The sequence below is a fragment of the Polyodon spathula genome, chromosome 21, assembly GCF_017654505.1.
Source record: "Polyodon spathula isolate WHYD16114869_AA chromosome 21, ASM1765450v1, whole genome shotgun sequence".
NCBI lineage: Eukaryota > Metazoa > Chordata > Actinopteri > Acipenseriformes > Polyodontidae > Polyodon > Polyodon spathula.
The window spans coordinates 3,389,413-3,408,779 of record NC_054554.1 but is presented as its reverse complement, the minus strand read 5'-3'; the positions used below and the strand labels follow the sequence as shown (position 1 = coordinate 3,408,779).

Here is a 19,367-nt window from a genome sequence, read left to right as displayed (position 1 = left end):
GTCCTGCAAGTGTAAGTGCTCTGTTTTGTCAGTCACACGAACACCTTAATATTACAACACAAATAATCCGGCATGGCTGTGTAATTTGGGTAACTAGGTTAGGTTTGTTTTTCATGTTTTTTGGTTTTATGAAAATAGCATGCAGGTCTGGTACAGCATTCATAATGATCATTGCTATTTAATCCAGTGTATGTGTTGTTCATTAGAACACTATAAATCCAATCTATGTGTATAATGTTGCATACATGTCAACTTTTGAAAATACAAAATTGGGAGTTTTTTTGTTTGTTTTTTTTTTTTGTTTGTTTTTTGGTCAATGGAAAAGATAAGCAAAACGAGGCGAGTGTGAAATTGTGTGCTGACGCCCTAAATAAACAAAATAAATAATACAGTACAAACTGTTTTATTTACGTATTTATTTATTATATTGTGCATTACAGTGTAGCAGGAAAATTTTACAGCAAAAGCCAGGAACACATCATAGGATTTTAGAAACTATCAGTGCCTGTGGAGACTGTCATGTGAAGCCGGTACCACGTGATTATATTTGGGCTGGTTGCCTGATTTACCTGAATCTCAGTGAGAGGAGAAAATTGTCTTATTCCAATGTTTGGCTGTCGCAAGCAGGTGCAGTGCAGTGGCAATCCCAGAGAGGTAAGGTTTCTATATTTTATGTCCCAAATGGGGTATTGTAGAAAATATATATTTTTAGAGAAACAAACTGAAAGACGACAAAGGGATATTTTGTAACGTCGTGTCATATCTTCTGGTATTAATGTTATTTTACCATCCTCAGAATTAAGAAAAAAAAAAATGATAATAGAGATGAGAAAAAAACTTGTAATTTAAAAACATTAAAAAATTTTTTTTTTAAAAAATGCTGAATAATGACGGGCATATCCTATACCGTAGAGGCTAGCTATAATTGTGCTCTATTTCCCTCAGCAGCAAAACAGATGCATATAGCAGTTTGTTTTTCTAAAGCTGTAGTTGAATACTTGGCTGCATTTAAGCTAATTAACATTTTTAACAGAGAAGTTGAATAGGGTGTCAGGTACCCTATTAATATTATACAGTTGTACCGGCGTGTTTGTATATTGTGTGTACACTGTGCATACATTAGCAAACACTACACTGTCTTTCAGCATTTAAAGAATTTAAAAATGACCCTCATTTTAATTTAGCACGTAATTATAAGCAAAGAAGCGGTTAAAGTTTACGAATAAGCTGCCTCTACTTGTTGTTGTTATTATTATTATTATTATTATTATTATTATTAATAATAATAATAATAATAATAATAATAATAATAATAATAATAATTAGTCTTGTAACATTCAATAGAGGTTACTATAAGGTGTTGACTGGAGCACAGTGTTAACTTTGTTAGGTTTTGTGTGTTTGCCACATGATTGAGGTGTTTTTTTGGGGGGGGGTAGTCTGTCCTAGTATTCTTGTTTTTCAAAATAACAAAGAACAAGAAGAAAAGCTTGTCAAAGAAAGAGATGGGAGGCTGGCAGGAAGGAGGGTGTTGTTTGTATTGCTGTATTATTGAGATTTTTTGTACTTGATTTTGTGCGTTATCATTTTAAACCAACTCCCAACTGAGCATTTTTGACAATTGTGTCATTCAAAATGTGCTTATAGCGAAGTACAGCAAGCCTAGTACAGTACATCTAACACACATTTAACTATAAAGTATCAAAAAGTAATACAAAAATATTTCAGATATCAAAATAATATCACGTTTATTTTTTATTCTGTCTATCTTGCTGTGCTGTCTTTACCAGAGGCAAAGTAACTAATGTCATTTTAGGTTTTTTTTTTTTTTTTTCCGCAAACTGCGTTGAAATTGACCCTAGTAAATCATAGCAAAGTGTAATAAAACACAGTGCAATCGTGGTAAACATAGGAAAACATTGTAAAGAATTGTAATAAACATTGCAAACATTGTGTGAGGTGTGAAAAGTCAAGTCTCCTAATTTGAGTCAGACTTGAAAGAGTTTGGTTAACTGTTTATTTTAGTTGCTCTGGGGCCATGTGAGTGTAAATAGACATATGTGACTGGTTTCATCTTTAGACGTGTAGGACAGAAACGCGCTAACACGGATAACCTCTTCATTATTTGGTTTTAGGGGACAGATTGTTACTGTCGGCCAGTACAGGTCAAAAAGCCCTTCCTCTCCACGGAATTTGTTTCAGTAAAACAAAGAGTATTCAGAGAACTGTTGGAATGTTATCCCAAGACCGACTGTTTGTTCCAATTAAGTTGAATAAACAGCCTGCTAATAGTCTATTAAAGGGCGTGCTTATGCAATGGCATGTGCTGCAGTGATAAAAGAATCCTCACGCACAGCCTGCTGGGTTCGCTGCTATAAACACAAAGCGTAAACAAATTAAAAGAGAAATCCAAAATGAATTAGGTTCCCTAACTCAGCAACAACAAAAAAATACAACTTACAACTAAATGTAAAACCATGTTCCATGCAGATCAGTCTCTAGATGTTTAGTTGTTATTTGAAACAAAGGGTTCTGGATTTTTGGGTAGGCAAACCAACTGTCCAGAGGGAGTAGGTATTGATCTGCTTCAGTTATAACAAATCACCATGGTGATGACCACAGTTTGCTTTCATGGCAGATGTTGCTAAGCAGGATAGGGATGTCTAAAACAGGGTGAGCCTATGGAAAATCAGCATGCAGAATGACAGAGAGCTCCACAGTTGCTGGCCTGCTACGAACGAACCAATGAGGACAAGGGGAGGAGGAGAGGCAACTGGATTGAAAAACACAAACAAAACAACCGCAAGGCTTAAACGTATTACCTATTGGCACTGTGCCAAAAAAAAAGGTTGTTTTGTTTGTTTTTTTATCTTTTATGTAATTTCAAAGTTGTTTTCAGCTATATAATACTAAGAAAAGGTGGATAGCCTAAATGTTTTTGTTTTTGTTTCTGATTTCTGCTGGTGGAGTACACACAAGGCCATACAATGGAAGAAGTAAACAAACACACAAGGAATTCTATTTTAGGTTTAAGTAAACATGAACTTGGGTCATTGCACAGGCCACAGCACAGCCAAAATATGGTGATAACATTTTTATTTTATTTTTTTAAAACACTGGGAATATTTTAAGGGACGTCCGTCTAATGTTCGCTAAGAAGGCTGTTGGATAGAAAAACATACAAGACCAGTAAAATTGAGCTCAGAGATGCCAAACATAATTTATCTGCAATTGTTCATCATCTTCCGTGACAAAGGCAGCATTATTGCCTAGAGCCAGGGTTCAAAAACATCAGCAGGAAGATTTGAAAATAATAATAATAAAATAATAATAATAATAATAAATAATAATAATAATAATAATAATAATAATAATAATGCTATGGAAATGTTACATTAGTTACATGGGCTAGCCCAAGAGGTTTTGATGATCAAACCTCTTTATATCGGGGCTTGGTATTAATTAGAGTGACATTAAGATCTTATCAGTGTAACATATTGTCATGAAGTGTTCTTGCAGACTGATTTGGAAGGTGATTGGAGGAAGAATTGGAAGGTGATTGGAGGAAGAATTGAAGATGGCGGCCAGAGGGATACAAGCAGAAGCGTCCGACGGCATTGCCAACGCTAGTTCAGGAGTACATGAACCAAGCAAGCCCTTGAATGAAGAGGCATCACAGCAGCAGCAAGGGGGCCAGGAGACCATGCAGATGAAGAAGGAGATCTCTCTCCTGAATGGGGTCAGTCTCATCGTGGGCAACATGATTGGCTCTGGGATCTTTGTGTCTCCGAAGGGGGTTCTGATCTACAGCGGTTCCTACGGCCTGTCCCTGGTGATCTGGGCAATCGGGGGAATGTTCTCTGTGGTGGGGGCGCTGTGCTACGCTGAGCTGGGCACCACCATCACCAAGTCCGGGGCCAGCTACGCTTACATCCTGGAGTCCTTTGGGGGCTTCATTGCCTTCATCCGGCTGTGGACCTCGCTGCTCATCATCGAGCCCACCAGCCAGGCTGTCATTGCCATCACCTTCGCCAACTACCTGGTGCAGCCTCTCTTCCCCACCTGCGAGCCGCCCTACTTGGCATCCAGACTCATTGCGGCCGCCTGCATCTGTGAGTACCCCTGCTGCTGCTGCCTGTGTAGAACTGTGCTGTGTTCCTCTGCTTGCTGTGCTGTCTTTCTGTGTGTGGAGATGCTTGCTGTGAGCAGGTAAGGTAGGTGGATTAGCATTGTGAAATTACAGCGAATTTCAGTTCTATATCATGACTGCTAAATCAGCTTGCATGAAACATGTCCTTCAGTTGTTTCATTCATTTTCAAAACAGAACATGAATGATACACAGTATAAGGTGATTCTATGCATTCTTAGGCAACACTTTTAAGAAACCTATGAGAAAGTTAACCAGTTAAAACCTGGAAGAGACTAGGGACCACACACACACAGAGCTGTGGTTATATACTGCAGTAGAAAAGTAACATGGGAGTGATTTCTTATAAATGTGTAAGAGTGAGAAAAGAAGATTCTGTTTGGTTGCCTGTACATTATCTAACCCTCCCTGATTTGAGTCTCTGCTCGACTCACTGTGTGAACTTAATAGGGCTAATTGCTTACTTCAGGAATACCGCACAGACGATCACTGTAATACCAGGCTCACTGCAAACAACTGTCGAGCACAGTTGCACTGAAGCCATGCTTGGCACAGGGTACCATCTTTTACAGCACCCCCTACTGGGAGAGAGACAGATGTTTTTAGAGTGGGTTTCAAATTTAAGGCTGCAAAGGTTTTAACTTTTAAAGTGCCGGTGGAATTAAATGTCAGAGTTTTATTATTAAAGAAAAACATTGCATTGATTTCAGACATTTATTCTAAATGTCTAATCGTTTACATATCGATCCATTATAAACCCATGCAATGAAATGCAGAAATCATTGTAAAATTTGAAAAGACCTTCAAAGTAAAATATTTAAAAAACTAAATCAAACCTACTTTTTCATTGAAATGTTCATAAGACGTTTAAATGGTAAACGTAGAATGTTTACAAACCTTTAATTCAGCCACCCTAACACACAGTTATAATCAGCTAGGTCTAGAATGCTGCTAGACCTAGAATGTTATGCTGCAAGCAAAAACACCCCTGCCAGTGTGCAAACGTTGCCTCTGGATAGCATACATCATCACAGCATTAGCAGTATTGCAACATCTGTTCTGCACGAGTGAAGTTTTCTTAGAATATCTGCAAATGTACATTGATGATTGAATATTAGCTTTCCCTCACAACCTCAGTAACATACGATAGCAGCTGTACAAACCTGTTTGACCTGTCAGGTTAGCTGTTTTTAATCATTGTTCTGTCCCCAGCAGTCTTTTAACATTCACTAAAATTCAAGCAGTAGACATAAATCTATAGGTGCAGTAAGAAAAAAAAAAAACTTAAGTATAGATACTTAGGCATGATTACGACATATCCTTCAACATTTATTCATAACACGAAGACACACTCGCCACTTCAAAGCCCAATTAAGATAGAAGTTTTAGTTTCGGTGTGCCGCGTGTTAATACAGTGCACTGTTTCTACATGGTAATATCAGTGTGAAAGGTGAATATGCTGGTTAGTGAAGCTCTGCTCTTCCACTGTTACTCTCTGCCTTTGCAGGTCTGTTAACCTTCATCAACTCTGCCTACGTGAAATGGGGCACGAGAGTTCAGGACGTGTTCACCTATGCCAAGGTGATCGCGCTGATTGTCATCATTGTCACAGGCCTCGTCAAGCTGTGCCAGGGTGAGTGCAAACTCCCTCCTCGTCACTCCATTTAGGGTTGTCAGCCTGCAAAACTGAATTTGCACTGTGCACAAAGCATTTCTCATTTTACAGTTTTAAAAATACACTCGGTGAGGAATCTACTTTTTAGGGTTTTGATTTGGGAAAGTGGTTAGTGTGTGTGTGGTAGTGAGAGTGTGTTGAAATACTGAGGTGGAAGGGCTGGAGTGGCCAGTGGGGCTGACCCCAGCGGTTGTCTCCTCTGGGCAGGGAACACACAGCACTTCGAGTCCTCCTTCAAAGGCTCGTCCTGGAACCCTGGGGACATCGCCCTGGCCACCTACTCCGCTCTCTTCTCTTACTCTGGCTGGGATACGCTCAACTTCGTCACAGAGGAGATCAAGAACCCTGAGAGGTACTGTGCCGAGGCCTGTCTAGATGTATTGTTGAATCTGTCTGTCTTTCTCTATGCAGTGAAATGAAGTGAGGAATATCATCTAGCACAGACCTTTCCATTATCCATACTCTCGAAGACTGGAAAGATGTTTCCCACTTAACACTTTAGGGCTCGGGGTGAACTTCAGATATTTAAATAGAAACATGTTGAGGCGTTCACTCAGTGATTTAATATTCAAGTGCTCAGTAAAAACAAGTAATCCAAGCAGATTTCGGTCATTGTGTCTCATCTATAAAGCGCGACTGCTAAAAATGTAAATGTTTTTCGACCTCAGAAATCCATGGCCACTCGGATTCGAGACGTTTCCTTTCTCAACACTGACTCTGCCAGCTGTCCGAGCCGAGACGTCCTCAGTCTGCACACACTCCATCCCAGCCTCTCGGTACCGTGGTCCTGGAGTTTTTATGATTTTTGAAGGCTTTTCTTTCCCTGCTCAGGAACCTGCCCCTGTCCATCGCGATCTCCATGCCGGTGGTGACTGTCATTTACATCCTGACGAACGTGGCCTACTACGCAGTGCTGGACATAAATGCCATCCTCTCGAGTGATGCGGTCGCCGTGGTGAGAAGGCTGCTTATTTAAATCAAGAGTTATGTTGCTCCAGTGGCAAATTTACATCACCAATTTTTCTGTTTTTTAAGAAATGAAAGACGTGGCAACCCTGCTACTTCCCTGTTCATTTTGTTTGTTAACAGCCTGTACATCCTTCTTAGTGCAGACTTTGCTCTGGAACAAAAACAGAGATGTTTGTTTCGCTTAATTTTCATTTTAATGATAAAACAGTATTTAGCTGGATCTGTATTTGCAGTTTGAGTGAGGCCGCTCTGTATCCACTGCATTTCAGAACGTAAAGCCCTTTCTCCCCCTCCTCTTTCCCTAGACCTTTGCTGACCAGACCCTGGGTGTGATGAGATGGTCCATCCCCATCGCTGTGGCCCTCTCCTGCTATGGAGGGTTGAACTCATCCGTCATCGCTGCCTCCAGGTGGGTCCCTCTTCTCCCCTGCCAGTGCCTGTATGTGAGGTCTGCCGTCAGCCGGGAGTGTCTATTTGGCTGTTTATATCTCTCTGTCCTGCAGTGCGGTCACTCCTGTTGTGTCACTGTGTTATAGCTTTTTATTTTTACCCTGACCCTGTAGGTATTTCATCCTTAACTATAAAACACTCAATGGTAGTTACATGTCTTAATACTAAAATAAAATACAAATTCTGACAATGTCTTTCTCTTCTAGCCAGTGTCTCGCATTGAGAAAGAATTATAGCAGAACTGGTTGTGAGTGAATTTAAGTATAACTACAAACCCTGAACATTTTTCAGTGCCTTTTTACTTTTACGTGTGGATGGATAGGGAGGCAGGTTGCTATGAAATTGATGTCTTCCTGTTGTTCCTTGCTGGCAGGCTGTTTTTTGTGGGGTCACGCGAAGGTCATCTCCCAGACGCCCTGTCCATGATCCACGTGGAGCGCTTCACTCCCATCCCCGCGCTCCTCTTCAATGTGAGTGTGCCCAGTCCTGACCCTCCCCATCCCTCCAGATCTATCTGCATGTTTAACCTGCAACCTGCAACTGACTTATTGGGATCCAGTTCAATTGATTTGAATTACAGTTCCTGTCTGAAGTGTTCTGTTGTCCAGTTACAGTATAGTGCTCCCTCCAGTGGCGAGTGGAAAGAAGTTCCTCCCTGGTTGTGTAATTTGCTTGATCTGTTCACAGTGTGGCATGGCCCTGATATACCTGGCTGTGGAGGATGTCTTCCAGCTCATTAACTACTACAGCTTCAGCTACTGGTTCTTCGTGGGGCTGTCGGTAGCTGGACAGATCTACCTGCGCTGGAAGGAACCAGACAGACACAGACCACTCAAGGTTTGAGACGGTTATGACTTCTTCAGGACAATCGATCTTTAAAAGCATTTGTTAAGCCAACAATATCTGTGCAGCCTTAAACAAAACCTCCCTGTGAATGTATAGCATAGTATGGTATGTCCTGACAAAGAAGGAAACAACTGAAGAACATGTTGTAAGCGGATCACAGCTTGCTGTTGTACTTTTTATTAAACGTTGCTTTCAGATAAAGCTTTTAATCTGACTTTCACGTTAGTGATGATCTATGACCACATGGAGTTTAGTATTGTTAATACAAAGTCTGCATAATGAGAGCTATACATTCACACATGTGTTTGCTTGAGGGAAAAATAATAAAGGTAAAAAAATATATTTTAGCTAATGCATTCAACATTGGAAGTTTTTCAACACATGGCTGGCTGTGAGCCTGGCAATAAACGTGAGCCAGCCTCTGCAAGCTTTAATCGTTGTTGTCTCTCCCTGCAGCTGAGCCTGTTTTTCCCCATCGTGTTCTGCCTGTGCTCAGTCTTCCTGGTGGCGGTGCCCCTCTACAGCGACACCCTCAACTCCCTCATCGGGATCGCCATCGCCCTGTCGGGGGTGCCCGTCTACCTGCTGGGAATCTACCTGCCCAAGTCCAAGCGACCACCCTGCGTCGGCAAGCTGCTGGGTAGGTACCCTTCCGGCTCTCCGCACAGATTTCCTGCTTATCAAGCTGTATCACATGAGAAGGGTGGGGAGCTGGGCATTGCAACACTGTGTAAGGGGGAAGTGGAAATGGAAAAGCATCTGTAATTAATGTACCAAGACTTCCAAAAAGGGAAACGGGGCAGAGAAATGTAAGAAACTTATGAGAATGTGCTTTATTTATTAGTAACTAGATATAAACACGGGTATTTAATTCAAGATAGTTTACATAAGTTAGGTTGTTTGCCTTTTGAAATAATTTAGTAGTTTGCACATCAGCCCCAACACTAATATCTGTTGTACATTTACTGTAGGCCAAAATGTTATGGAAAGACGTTTTGGGGGTGGGGGGGGGGGGGGGGGGGGGAGTAGCTGCTGTTTGCCAGCGTACAGTCAACCCTGCTTCTAAGAACCATTCTGTTAAATGATTTCTTTACATCTAGATTGTGCAAACTGTTTGAAATGGTTCTCCAATACAGGTGTGCACAGACTGGGTTTCAGTGTCTTTCTTTGTTTCCATCCTGACAGCGGTTCTGACCAGAGTCACACAGCTCATCTGTTTCTGTGTGCTCACAGAGATGGACGTCAGTGAACAGGGCAAGAGACCCCACCCCCATCCCAGTGCCTCTCAATCTGGTGGGGTGAGGGAAGGATTGGTGACACCGGCAGTGTCCCTAAACGGAGAACACCAAACTGAAGAAACACACAAAGACAGATAGACTCCATTAGGAAGGTTTCATGTAGACTCCTGAACCCTGCTTTCATTTAAGGTGGGGACTTTAACCACTGGCAGAAGTCGCACTATTTGAGGTTATTAACTTCTTACCAGCAGACAGGTGTTTCAAACACTGGGCCTGAATTCAAACCTCTCTGGTCAATGTCTTCTAATCCACAACACTTCAGCTACTGAGCTGCAGCTTTCAGGCGTGCTCTTTACAAACAAAAGTCCTCCGAACTTCTACATTCCACATTGTGCTGCCGCTGTCACTCACACTCAGTACTTACCACATTCCAGTCCAAAAGGAACAAAAAGAACCACCGTCCATGCTGCACCTATTTCAAGTGATGTTGGGGGTGGGGTTGCTGAACCACCTACTGACCTCACCACTTTAAATGCTCCATTTGTATTTCAGTTTTTATTTTTAATTAATTTTCTAGAATTTTTTTTTTCACTTGGAAGTTGTGGGGTAGGATATGTAGATAAATGAAAAAAAGAAATTATTTTAATTCCAGGCTATAAGGCAACAACAGGTGAACATTTTGAAAAGGGGGTGTAGACTTTCTATAGGCACTACATACATATAGATAGTAGAATATTGTATATTTAATATATCTATGCACAGCATATTTAGGCATGAGTTGATTTACAAAAATGGTTTTGAAACCTGATGGGACAATCACCAGGGAAGATGTACTGTACCTCACATCAGTCTTCCACTTTTAAGTTCCAGCACTGTTATGTATGACTGTTGATGTATGAATATGTAGGAAATGTGAATTAACTATAAAAGACGAGGAGTGGGTATTGCCTTATTTTACTTTTTCAAGGATGTTGATTTTAAAAAATAAATAAATAAATCTTCAAGTCGGTGTGTAAAAACTAAACCTGCAGTTTTTTCTTGAATTACGCAATAGCGAAAGGGTGCAATGAGTAAACAAGGCCCTAATATGTTTCAGAGTGGATCAAATCCCAGAGAAGCAAGAGAGACTGCCATCTTCTTGAATAGGCTATGTACTTACAGCTACCACATGACTCATGCTTCGCTCTCTTTAGGTCCTGGATTTATTATTTTAACGTTGGGTACATGCTACTTCTGTAAACCAGTAACTTCTGTTTTTACAAACAGAAACATGTTATCACAAGATAACATGGTTTGGAATCCCAATGAAAGTAATCATAGTTAGAATAATGGCTGGAACAACTGCTGTGAATTTCTCTAGGTGAACTAATCCAGGGTCTTCACAGCTAGCCCTATTTCAATGCAGTTCCACTTACGATTCTATTCAAATCTAGACACATTCTCACACCACGTGCAAGCAAAACCTTCCTGTCTTAAAGGTGCATTGAGTCATGAAGGCCACGTGATACATTTGTTATCCAAAAGGGTTCACGTCATCCTCTTCACCACCATGGTAATGGATCGTTAGTTGGCATCATGTTTCAGTGGGGGTTCATCTTCTTAGCAGTCAGTGGCAAAGCTGACAATCAACACTGCGTGGTCGGTCATCTATTCTAATCAAATCCTTTGAAATAAATACAGGAAGCCACAGTATTGATAAATAGCTTTACTAAAAAATATGTATTTACAGTCCAGGTTTTAATATATACAGTATAGCTATCTGTTCAGAAAAAACACCCCAAGAGCTTCCGGAGCAACAGGGCATCAATTTGCATGCATTTTGCAAAACAAGTGCCAAATCACCCCCTCCCCCCACCTACACAGGAGTGCAGTTTCCCCTCCAATCAAAACGCAGCAACTTCCCATGCTCGCACAGTTCGAATGATATTTCGGTGGAGTCAGTCAGAGTCAAAGTTCCCCATCTCGCCCTGGTAATCAAATTCCCGCAGGACGTCCTGCTGGTACTGGTCCCATGACCTCCTACCGTATCTCTGCACCCCTTCATATTCATCAGAGTCACCCTCACTTCTGTCGCTGTGCCCTGCAGGGGTAAGCATACACACCTAGTTAAGACTCACCAGAGCTTATAACCTATACACTGTGGCTAACCAAGCCTGTATTCATTTGCTGGTCAAACTACTATACAATAGGAGTCTTATTTCCTTCCCAGTAATATTAAAGTGCTAGATTTATCTTGCAACTTGTGCATAATGCAAGCTCAGCTGAACTATCCAATCTACAGTTTTTAAACTATTGTTCCCACTCAATTCAATCCTCAACCATACCCTGATCTTTACTGACGAAAGCCACCAAAACATAACTGTGACTTGCCTCTCTCCTCATCGTCGTCATCTTCCTCCTCGGGATACTCGTTCCTCCAGTTCCCTTCGTCATTCTCATCATCCTCATCCTCGTACACCTCCTGCCCTTGTGGATCCTCCTCAGGGACCTGGAGCAGAGCAGAAACTTAGCGAGGTGACCTCCCTAACCCACAGGGTCTCCAGAGCCATTGCGACTCTTCCCTCAAGCACTGCTACCTACCAGCTCGTTCTCCTGACAACAGGGTCTGACAGACAGGATATCCTGGATCCAGCCTGGCGTCGCAGTCTCCTGGTAGTAAATATCGTAAACGTACTGGCTCTCATTCTCGCGGTGCTCCGCCCCGGCTCCGTAGTCCGACACAGTCAGCTTCTCCCGGATCAGCTTCACAGAGTTACACAGGATCGTCTCGGGGTCAGAGGGCACTGGCTAGGAAACAAGAAACAATTGGTCAAAGGATGTTCTTTTGCGAGGGGATGTGTGAACATCAAAAAAATAGCCAGAAAGAACTTAGAACTCTACTATCTGTTTAATATTTGTTGTCGAGTTGTTTTTTTGGTTTCTCTCTTACATGCATCGACACATTCTGATTCTAAATGATATGTGAAAGTTCAGGTTTGTTTAAATTCCGATGCACTCTTACTTTTAGGACTACAAGCATCAAAATTAATTGTAATAAATTAAAGTGCCCTTAGTTTAGAAACAGCTGAGGTGTTTTTTTTTTTTGCAAAAATCATTGGGAGAAATAACAAGTGAAATTAACAACACACCACTCACAGTCCTACTGAACCCAGAAGATTACCTTAAAATATTAAGCAGAGGAAAAAAAACACTTTCAACCTTAAATGGCAGCATAGTAGTGGTTTAAAAAAAAAAAAAAAAACTTCAGACCTGGACAGCAACATTCAAGTTGTAGTGTTTTTTTACAGGGCTGGTGCCTATCTGAAAGCCATAAGGTAGTAGGCTTCTGGCAAGTCAGTGATTATACACTGCCGCACAAAAAGCAAAAAAGCAGTGATAGTAGCTTTGAGGTTAGCATGCTGGACAGTGAATTTAATATATTGTCGAGTTTCTTCAAGCTGCAGAGTGAAGCTTGTGGTTTTAAATAAGCCCATTCTATTTACCCATAGAAGGGGAGTTAAGGTAAGCATACTTACATTTGCAGTGTCTGTCTCTTCCTCTTCCTGAACGATGTCAAAGACCTGGAACTCCCCGCGGTCCAGCGCAAGAGTGGAACCCTGTGCACCGTCGCCCTGCGGTTGTGCATCCGCACTGCTGCCCTCTTCGCCAGGGGACGCTGGCATCTCTCTGGCAATGCCGGCCCGATGGCTAGACAGCACGCGATAGCGGCCCTCCTGCCTGCTCTCCCTCTTGGCTGCGCGCAGCTCTCCCAGAATCCTTTTGGAGCTCCCAGATGAGGGCCGCAGGGCCTGGATGGCACGGTCTCTTGACAAAGCCTCCCGGACGTGCTTCTGCACCGGAGCATCCTGCAAGGAGAGTCAAGACACAGTCTTACTAACTATAAAGGGCCAGAATTAGCTACAGAGAACCTTACAGATGAGTGGTAAGCCTATTCTTTTGGAAGATAAAATGTAAGCACCGAGGATGGGCATGCAAACGAAACGTTGGCATTGAGCACTTTTTGCACTATATCACTGTCTGTCCTTCAACAAAGACAACTTTCACATCATTTTGATTTTGTAGTGTTTTATTGCCACTTCAAATAGCAGTATGTTGATATTTTGGACTTTTAATAACAGTCTGAAATTGAACTGGCTGTTGATTAGTTTTTAAAAAAAAATAATAAATGGGTACAGAAATGTGTGTTTGTATAAAGCACTAGGATCTGATAGTAAACAGACTCTCAATTCTGATGTTTCATCGCCAAGCCTAATGCATAATTGCAGGCTAGCAGAAATCAATCTTTCCAACAGACACCCACTGCGAACTTCACTTACCGAGCGTTAACAAGAGGCAATCTTTAATCTCTGGACTGCAAAGAAAATGATTAACAAAACTGAATTGTAGTACCAGGGAAATAGTTTTACTAGGTTAATTTATGAACTGCAGCTGTACAATAGAGGCACAACACACCGTACAAGCGGTCTTTACCCATTTTGTAATGTCTGGGTGCAAGCTGGACTGCAGGTTGGGCAGGCAGCCCCAGTTTGAAATCAAACCAAGATGTGGTTTCATTGTTCAGGTGGCATTAACTTGCACTGCCCTGGCGCCCCGCGTGCTGTTTTCTAACAGACCCCGAGCGAAAATTCAGTTGCCTTACCCATAAAAGAAAAAATTAAAAAACACCTAGGCTCTTAAATAAATAAAACAATAAATAAATACAAAAAAAAAAACACGAGTGACGATGGAATTGGCCTAACCTCACTCCAATCCCAAATGTAAATAAAGCGTTTTGTCATTAAATGTCTTAAATGGCTGCTTATAAAATTAAACACCGCTAAAAGAAATAAAAATTAACCAAAAAAAAACAAAAAAAAAAAAAAAACACAACCCTTAAATAATGTCGACTCATTGCTTCCCCAACCTCGTCTCGATATATCTCTCTCACTCCCCGCATCCCTCTGCACTCGGAAACGAGGCTTCACTGCGCGGCCCTTACCTGCGATGAGACAGTAGCGGCGAGTTTAAAGACAGAACTGTGTATCTGGGGGTCCCCGGTTTGGGCAGCTGGTTCCTCGGCTTTCTCTGATCCCTGTTCAGGTCTTAGACGCTTGCAAGCCAGCAAGAGTGCATCGGCAGGGTCAAGCCCTCGCTTCCTCTTCACCCTCAAAACAGTCGCAGCCATGCTCCAGATACATACATCTACACAACGCAGCACCAGAGCCGGGGCCGGGGCGTTACTAACAGGGCAGGGGCGGGAACAGGTCAGGTAGGTTTGGCATCAAGACCCAGAATAGAAATACAATTGGTTATTAGGCGTGGTTAGCCTTGCTGGTGGGTGGATTTATTGTTAAACAGTCAAATCCCCAAATACCCTGCCAATGAAACAAGCTGAATGCAATCATTCTTAATTGAATTGCATAAAAAAAGGTGCGCTTCAAAACGTGCCTGTGTCTGTAATCACTTCTTAATTAGCAACAGCTTGGTTGTCTGAACGACTTGGGTATGTAGGGCAATTGAAAACGCGAGTTTCTAATTGTCGAAAAGGTTTATAATGCTTCTCAGCCGGCCGACGTAGATGTAATAGTTTACTTTTTAAAGTTTGGCAACGATTGAGAAATATATGTATATTTGTTGTCTACTGTAATGCAAAATGGGAAAATCGGTACGTGCAAGTATTTATCGCTATTGGGATGCATATTTGATTAAAGTCGAGAATTAAAAAAAATAAAGAACTATCCTACAAAACGTAAATGCTACAGAATAAGTTTTACTTGTTGTTATTTTCATAATTAATTTTTGCAAAAAGAACAAGACGCAGTTCATAGCATCGAAGGTATTATTGGTAATATTTATTTTCTGGCGTTCTTTCTGATGCAGTTTATTTTTGTTCGTTTGTAGTGCCTTATCGGTGTGTTACTTCTTTGCTGCTCATTCGACTATGGGCTAGGTAAGTGTTACCAAGCGTTTTAGTTGGCTAATAAATTCAGTGTTGTCTTGCATGGCTTTAGTTTAGGCCTGTGCTCTAAACGACTGTCCGTTTTAGCGTTACATTAGTTTAATAATTCAAACTCCATTCGAATTGTAGTTTTTTGCCCCTTTTTTTTCTCCAGAAAATAGCAACACGTTTCACAGATCACACCTGTCTCCTCTTTTCAGAATTCTCCGCGCTTGTGACTGCGCGAACATGCAGTTTGATAACTGAATCTGGTTTTATAGATATACAGACAAAACCCGTTTGATTCTGTTCTCGGTGTATTATGAATAGGAAATGTACTGATATATTAAGTAAATGCATCATGTAACAGGTAGTCTATTGCATTCCTGGAAGAGAAATGAACCAGGCCTCCGAGTGTCTACATACAAACTATTCCACTGGTTCACCCATCCTGGTCCTGGGGACCCCCTGCTGGTATTAATTTCAACGAGCTCTTTACTAGACCTTTCATTGAACGGATTGCTTGCTTAATTAAAACGTTTAATTGTTGCTAACTTAATTTGCAACTCAAAGTTGAAAACAAGTAAAAATGTAACTGAGCCAGTTCAGTTAAGGGTTCTAGTTAAGTAATTGGGAGATCAGTTGGAAAGAACCAGCAGACGCAGTGGTTCCCCAGGACCAGGATTGGGAACCACTGACCTATACTAAAGATTCTTCTTTGGCAGGTTGTGATCCCAGTGTGTGTGTGGATCCTGGTACTTGTGAATTGGACTCGGTCAGCGGTAATTGCTCCTGTGTAGCTGGCTTCTATGGAAACGCATGTGACCGTAAGGCACTAAACCAATTCATCTGTTTTGGGCAAATTCATTAAGTTTATCAAAGCCTATGCTTTTGTTCTCATGCACTCCCCTTTGCATTCCCCCCAGAGCTGCGTATGGAGGTGATCTGTGAGATGGACTTATTTAAAGTGATGGTGGTGAAGGAGTTTTTTGATTACAATAATGTCAGTCTGAGCATGCTGCACCTGCTGAATATGAACTGCACTGCCATTGAGGAAGAGCTGAACGGAATACTATACTACACTGCTGCCATGAATAATGAGAACTACACCATGTGTGGAGGGCTGACACCGCAGGTAAGTGTGGCAGGAGAATTTCTGAACCATCCCGGAGTGGAAAGCATGTTGGTGGCTAAAACCAATTGGTAAGGTGCAGACTTCAGTTCAATTAGAATTCCAATTGCAGCAGAGTTGTTTGCCATTAGTTCCAATTATGCTCCAGTAATTCAATAAGTGCAAGTTGTAAAGTAGTATAAACTATACATGAATGTTTACTGTATTCTAAATAACAAAGCTGTAATCCCAGGTACAAATACAGAAATCTACTACTGGTATGTAACAGGTCTGATGAGATGAAGGGAAGATAGTGGAGGAAGATGACAGCATGTTGGGGAAAATGTGTAAATCCAGTTTGCTGCCCTGCTAAATTGTCTTATTTGAAAATGGAAATCATGTGATGCCTAACAGGAAACTGCTAAAGTAGTCAGTCCAGGTCCATGAATGACGATACTGTTTGTCTCTAGGTTAATAAGACCCATATCGTTTATGCAAATGTGCTGAGTTCTGGAGTCTGGCCAACAGCAGTTATAGTGAGGCAACGGCAGGTGGATGTGACGTTCCATTGCGTGTATCCTTACGACAGGACTGTTAGCTTCCCAATCGCCATCCGTCCTTCAAAGAGGTGAGTTTCTACAAGTGGTCTCTTTCAATGCAGGGTATCCTGTCGCCTTAAAGGAAAACTTGCCTTTAAGTTGAATTAACTGGGCCTGTGTTTAGAAGTGGTGTCATTGAGCACAGTGCAGAATAAATTCAGAGGGACATTCTGAGGTGCACATCATTACTTTGTACACTGGTTTATAGACTTGTTTTTTTGCTGCCTTTTGGCTGAGGAACTGTCTTTTCTAATCAGTGACTCGCTGATTCGAATGAACCAGAAAGAGGCCACAGTTGGAATTGACATCTACAAGGACGGTACCTACAAAGAGCCTTACACCACGGTGCCCATCCTGAAGCTCCAAAGCAGAGTCTACATACAGATCGGGATCCTTGAGGATGATGGCTTCTTCCGGGTCCGTGTCATTGACTGCTGGGCGTCGCAATCCGATGACCCCAAAGCTGGACTTGTGGGCCCCAATCAGACTCTCGTCTCAGATGGGTAAGCCACTGGGTTAGTCATGCTCTGTGGAATGTACTGGGATTGGTGAAATGTTGGATTTGTTTCATTTGAACTTGCTGGGATAACTTGGGGTGATGTATATGCATGAGATCTGCAAAGAAGCTTGACTCTCTTTTTTTAAAGGAGGAACGAGTCAATATTAATTTTGGCCTGTAGTCCCCATCGATCATCTATAAAAGACTGAGTAGAATTGTACCGATGGTTCCTAGTCCCATCGTTCCCCTTACAAGGGGCTCCTGGAAGTGCCATCTATCCTTATGTTCTTAATGTCTAGTTTTAACTTAACCCTAGTAAGTGCTATATAATACTTCGGTGAAGCTTAGAAACAAGTTCTAATTGGTGTCACTTGCCCGAATCTGACTACGTTCCCCAATTGGGGCTGTAAGATTTGTGAAACCAGTCAAACTGTGCTGTCATTTGCCTGGGCATTTATTTTTGCAGATGCAAAGCAGATCCAACGCTGACGTTCCATAATACTAATGGACGAGATGGCTTTGTCCAGTTAAGCTTTGAAATGTTCAGATTTGTGGTCTATCCCTTTGAGTGGTACATGCACTGTAGAGTGCGTCTCTGTGTACCAGCAAGCGAGGATGCCTGTGTAGCGGTGAGTACAGACTCCCAGTTTAGCTCTTCTATTGCCTACTTTGCCCTATAGAGCTTTAACCAGAAATGAGCTGATGCATGGTGCTGTAGCATGTCTCGGAAGAACAAGCCCATATAGGGGTCCCAAACACTGTCTATATGCTGGGAGTGCTTTGTGTTATGATAATACAGTAAATATGCTTGTGTGGGAAAGTTCCACCACCGTGCCTCCCAGTCCTTTGTCTTGACCAGAAATGGACAATGTTGGCCCTTCAAGGCTTTTTTCTAATTAACTATTTAACCTCCATTCAGGTTTTTGAAGTAGCAAATAGTTTTGTTTTACATGTTAAACCTGTTCTAGAGTGGTCAGAAATGTGGCAACCCCTGATCTTGATTCAGAAGGACAGGGTCCAAATCTTTGTTCCAAACATGTCTTAATTATGCAATTGAACTAACAAAAGACCTGATCATGACTTAAATTTGTGTTTTTTTTTTTTTTTTTTTTTTTTTTTTTTTTTTAAAACCATGTCCTATTTCACTAGATCTGCCACACTAAGAGACGGGACCAAAGGGATGCTTCAGAGAGCGAGGGCCAGGGATTGCTGTCATACGGTCCCATTAAAGTCAAAATGCCAGAGGAACAAAGACTCAGTAATTGTTACCTACTTGTGATGAGCGGATCATGCATGGGGGTCTTATTTTTCTTTCTAATTTATCAACATTAATTTTTATATTAAATTGTCATGTGCATTAGTTCTATATGTGCTCAATGTAGCTACTTCATAATTTTTGTATATACACATCCACAATTAGTGGAAGACTAAGAACTGCAGGCTCGAAACCTGGCCTTTCAAACATTTATTTTGCAGAAATACACCAAATGTGGATTGCAAAACTAGAATGCCTGCCAAATTTTCTCCGACTTCATATCCAAGCAGTGTTTTAAGTCTTCAAATTTATTTTTCCATTCACGTGCATCTATTTGATTTCTCCCCAGACCTGCTGTTGGTGGCAGCATTCCCTGCTGGTGCTGTGGTTCTGATCATCGTGTTCATCTTCATTCTGATCGCGATCGCCAAAGCTACCAATAAGAGAGCATCACAGCTGACTATGAAGATAAAGTCCTTTAGAAATGTTGCATAAAAGGGGGGAATATGACTATCCTGGGGTTTTCTTGTAATGCAGAGCAGTCTATATGGGTCAGTTCTGACTTTACAAATCAGAGGAAACAGCTTGTTGGGTTGGAGACTTTTTTTTTTTTTTTTTTTTTTTGTTTTTTTTTTTTTTTTTTTTTTTTTTTTTTTTTTT

General features: G+C 41.5%; 3 protein-coding genes across 4 annotated transcripts; 2 read left to right on the top strand and 1 right to left on the bottom strand.

Moving 5' to 3' along the window:
- The first annotated feature begins 570 nt into the window (after window positions 1-570).
- LOC121296051 (Y+L amino acid transporter 2-like) lies at window positions 571-9,941 on the top strand. Of its 2 annotated transcripts, none has more exons than XM_041221210.1 (10): window positions 571-654; window positions 3,520-4,112; window positions 5,656-5,781; window positions 6,031-6,175; window positions 6,655-6,778; window positions 7,098-7,201; window positions 7,616-7,712; window positions 7,930-8,079; window positions 8,545-8,728; window positions 9,274-9,941. In XM_041221210.1, the coding sequence occupies exons 2-10, from the start codon at window positions 3,578-3,580 to the stop codon at window positions 9,462-9,464; spliced, it is 1,656 nt and encodes a 551-aa protein (XP_041077144.1). In that variant the 5' UTR covers window positions 571-654; window positions 3,520-3,577; the 3' UTR covers window positions 9,465-9,941. The 2 variants fall into 2 exon arrangements, with proteins under 2 accessions (XP_041077144.1, XP_041077143.1); XM_041221209.1 differs by having other exon boundaries at window positions 572-654; window positions 3,509-4,112.
- A 1,075-nt stretch (window positions 9,942-11,016) lies between these two features.
- Window positions 11,017-14,544, bottom strand: slc7a6os (solute carrier family 7 member 6 opposite strand). Its single transcript, XM_041221147.1, has 5 exons — window positions 14,305-14,544; window positions 12,842-13,171; window positions 11,907-12,113; window positions 11,697-11,814; window positions 11,017-11,406 (listed from the first exon to the last, which is right to left on the bottom strand). Exons 1-5 carry the CDS (start codon window positions 14,488-14,490, stop codon window positions 11,264-11,266), a joined length of 984 nt encoding a protein of 327 aa, XP_041077081.1. The 5' UTR covers window positions 14,491-14,544; the 3' UTR covers window positions 11,017-11,263.
- A 183-nt stretch (window positions 14,545-14,727) lies between these two features.
- On the top strand, window positions 14,728-19,327 carry LOC121296653 (pancreatic secretory granule membrane major glycoprotein GP2-like). Its single transcript, XM_041222418.1, has 9 exons — window positions 14,728-14,808; window positions 15,207-15,255; window positions 15,969-16,070; window positions 16,170-16,378; window positions 16,825-16,982; window positions 17,211-17,456; window positions 17,919-18,081; window positions 18,602-18,710; window positions 19,057-19,327. The coding sequence occupies exons 4-9, from the start codon at window positions 16,178-16,180 to the stop codon at window positions 19,200-19,202; spliced, it is 1,023 nt and encodes a 340-aa protein (XP_041078352.1). The 5' UTR covers window positions 14,728-14,808; window positions 15,207-15,255; window positions 15,969-16,070; window positions 16,170-16,177; the 3' UTR covers window positions 19,203-19,327.
- The last annotated feature ends 40 nt before the right edge of the window (window positions 19,328-19,367 follow it).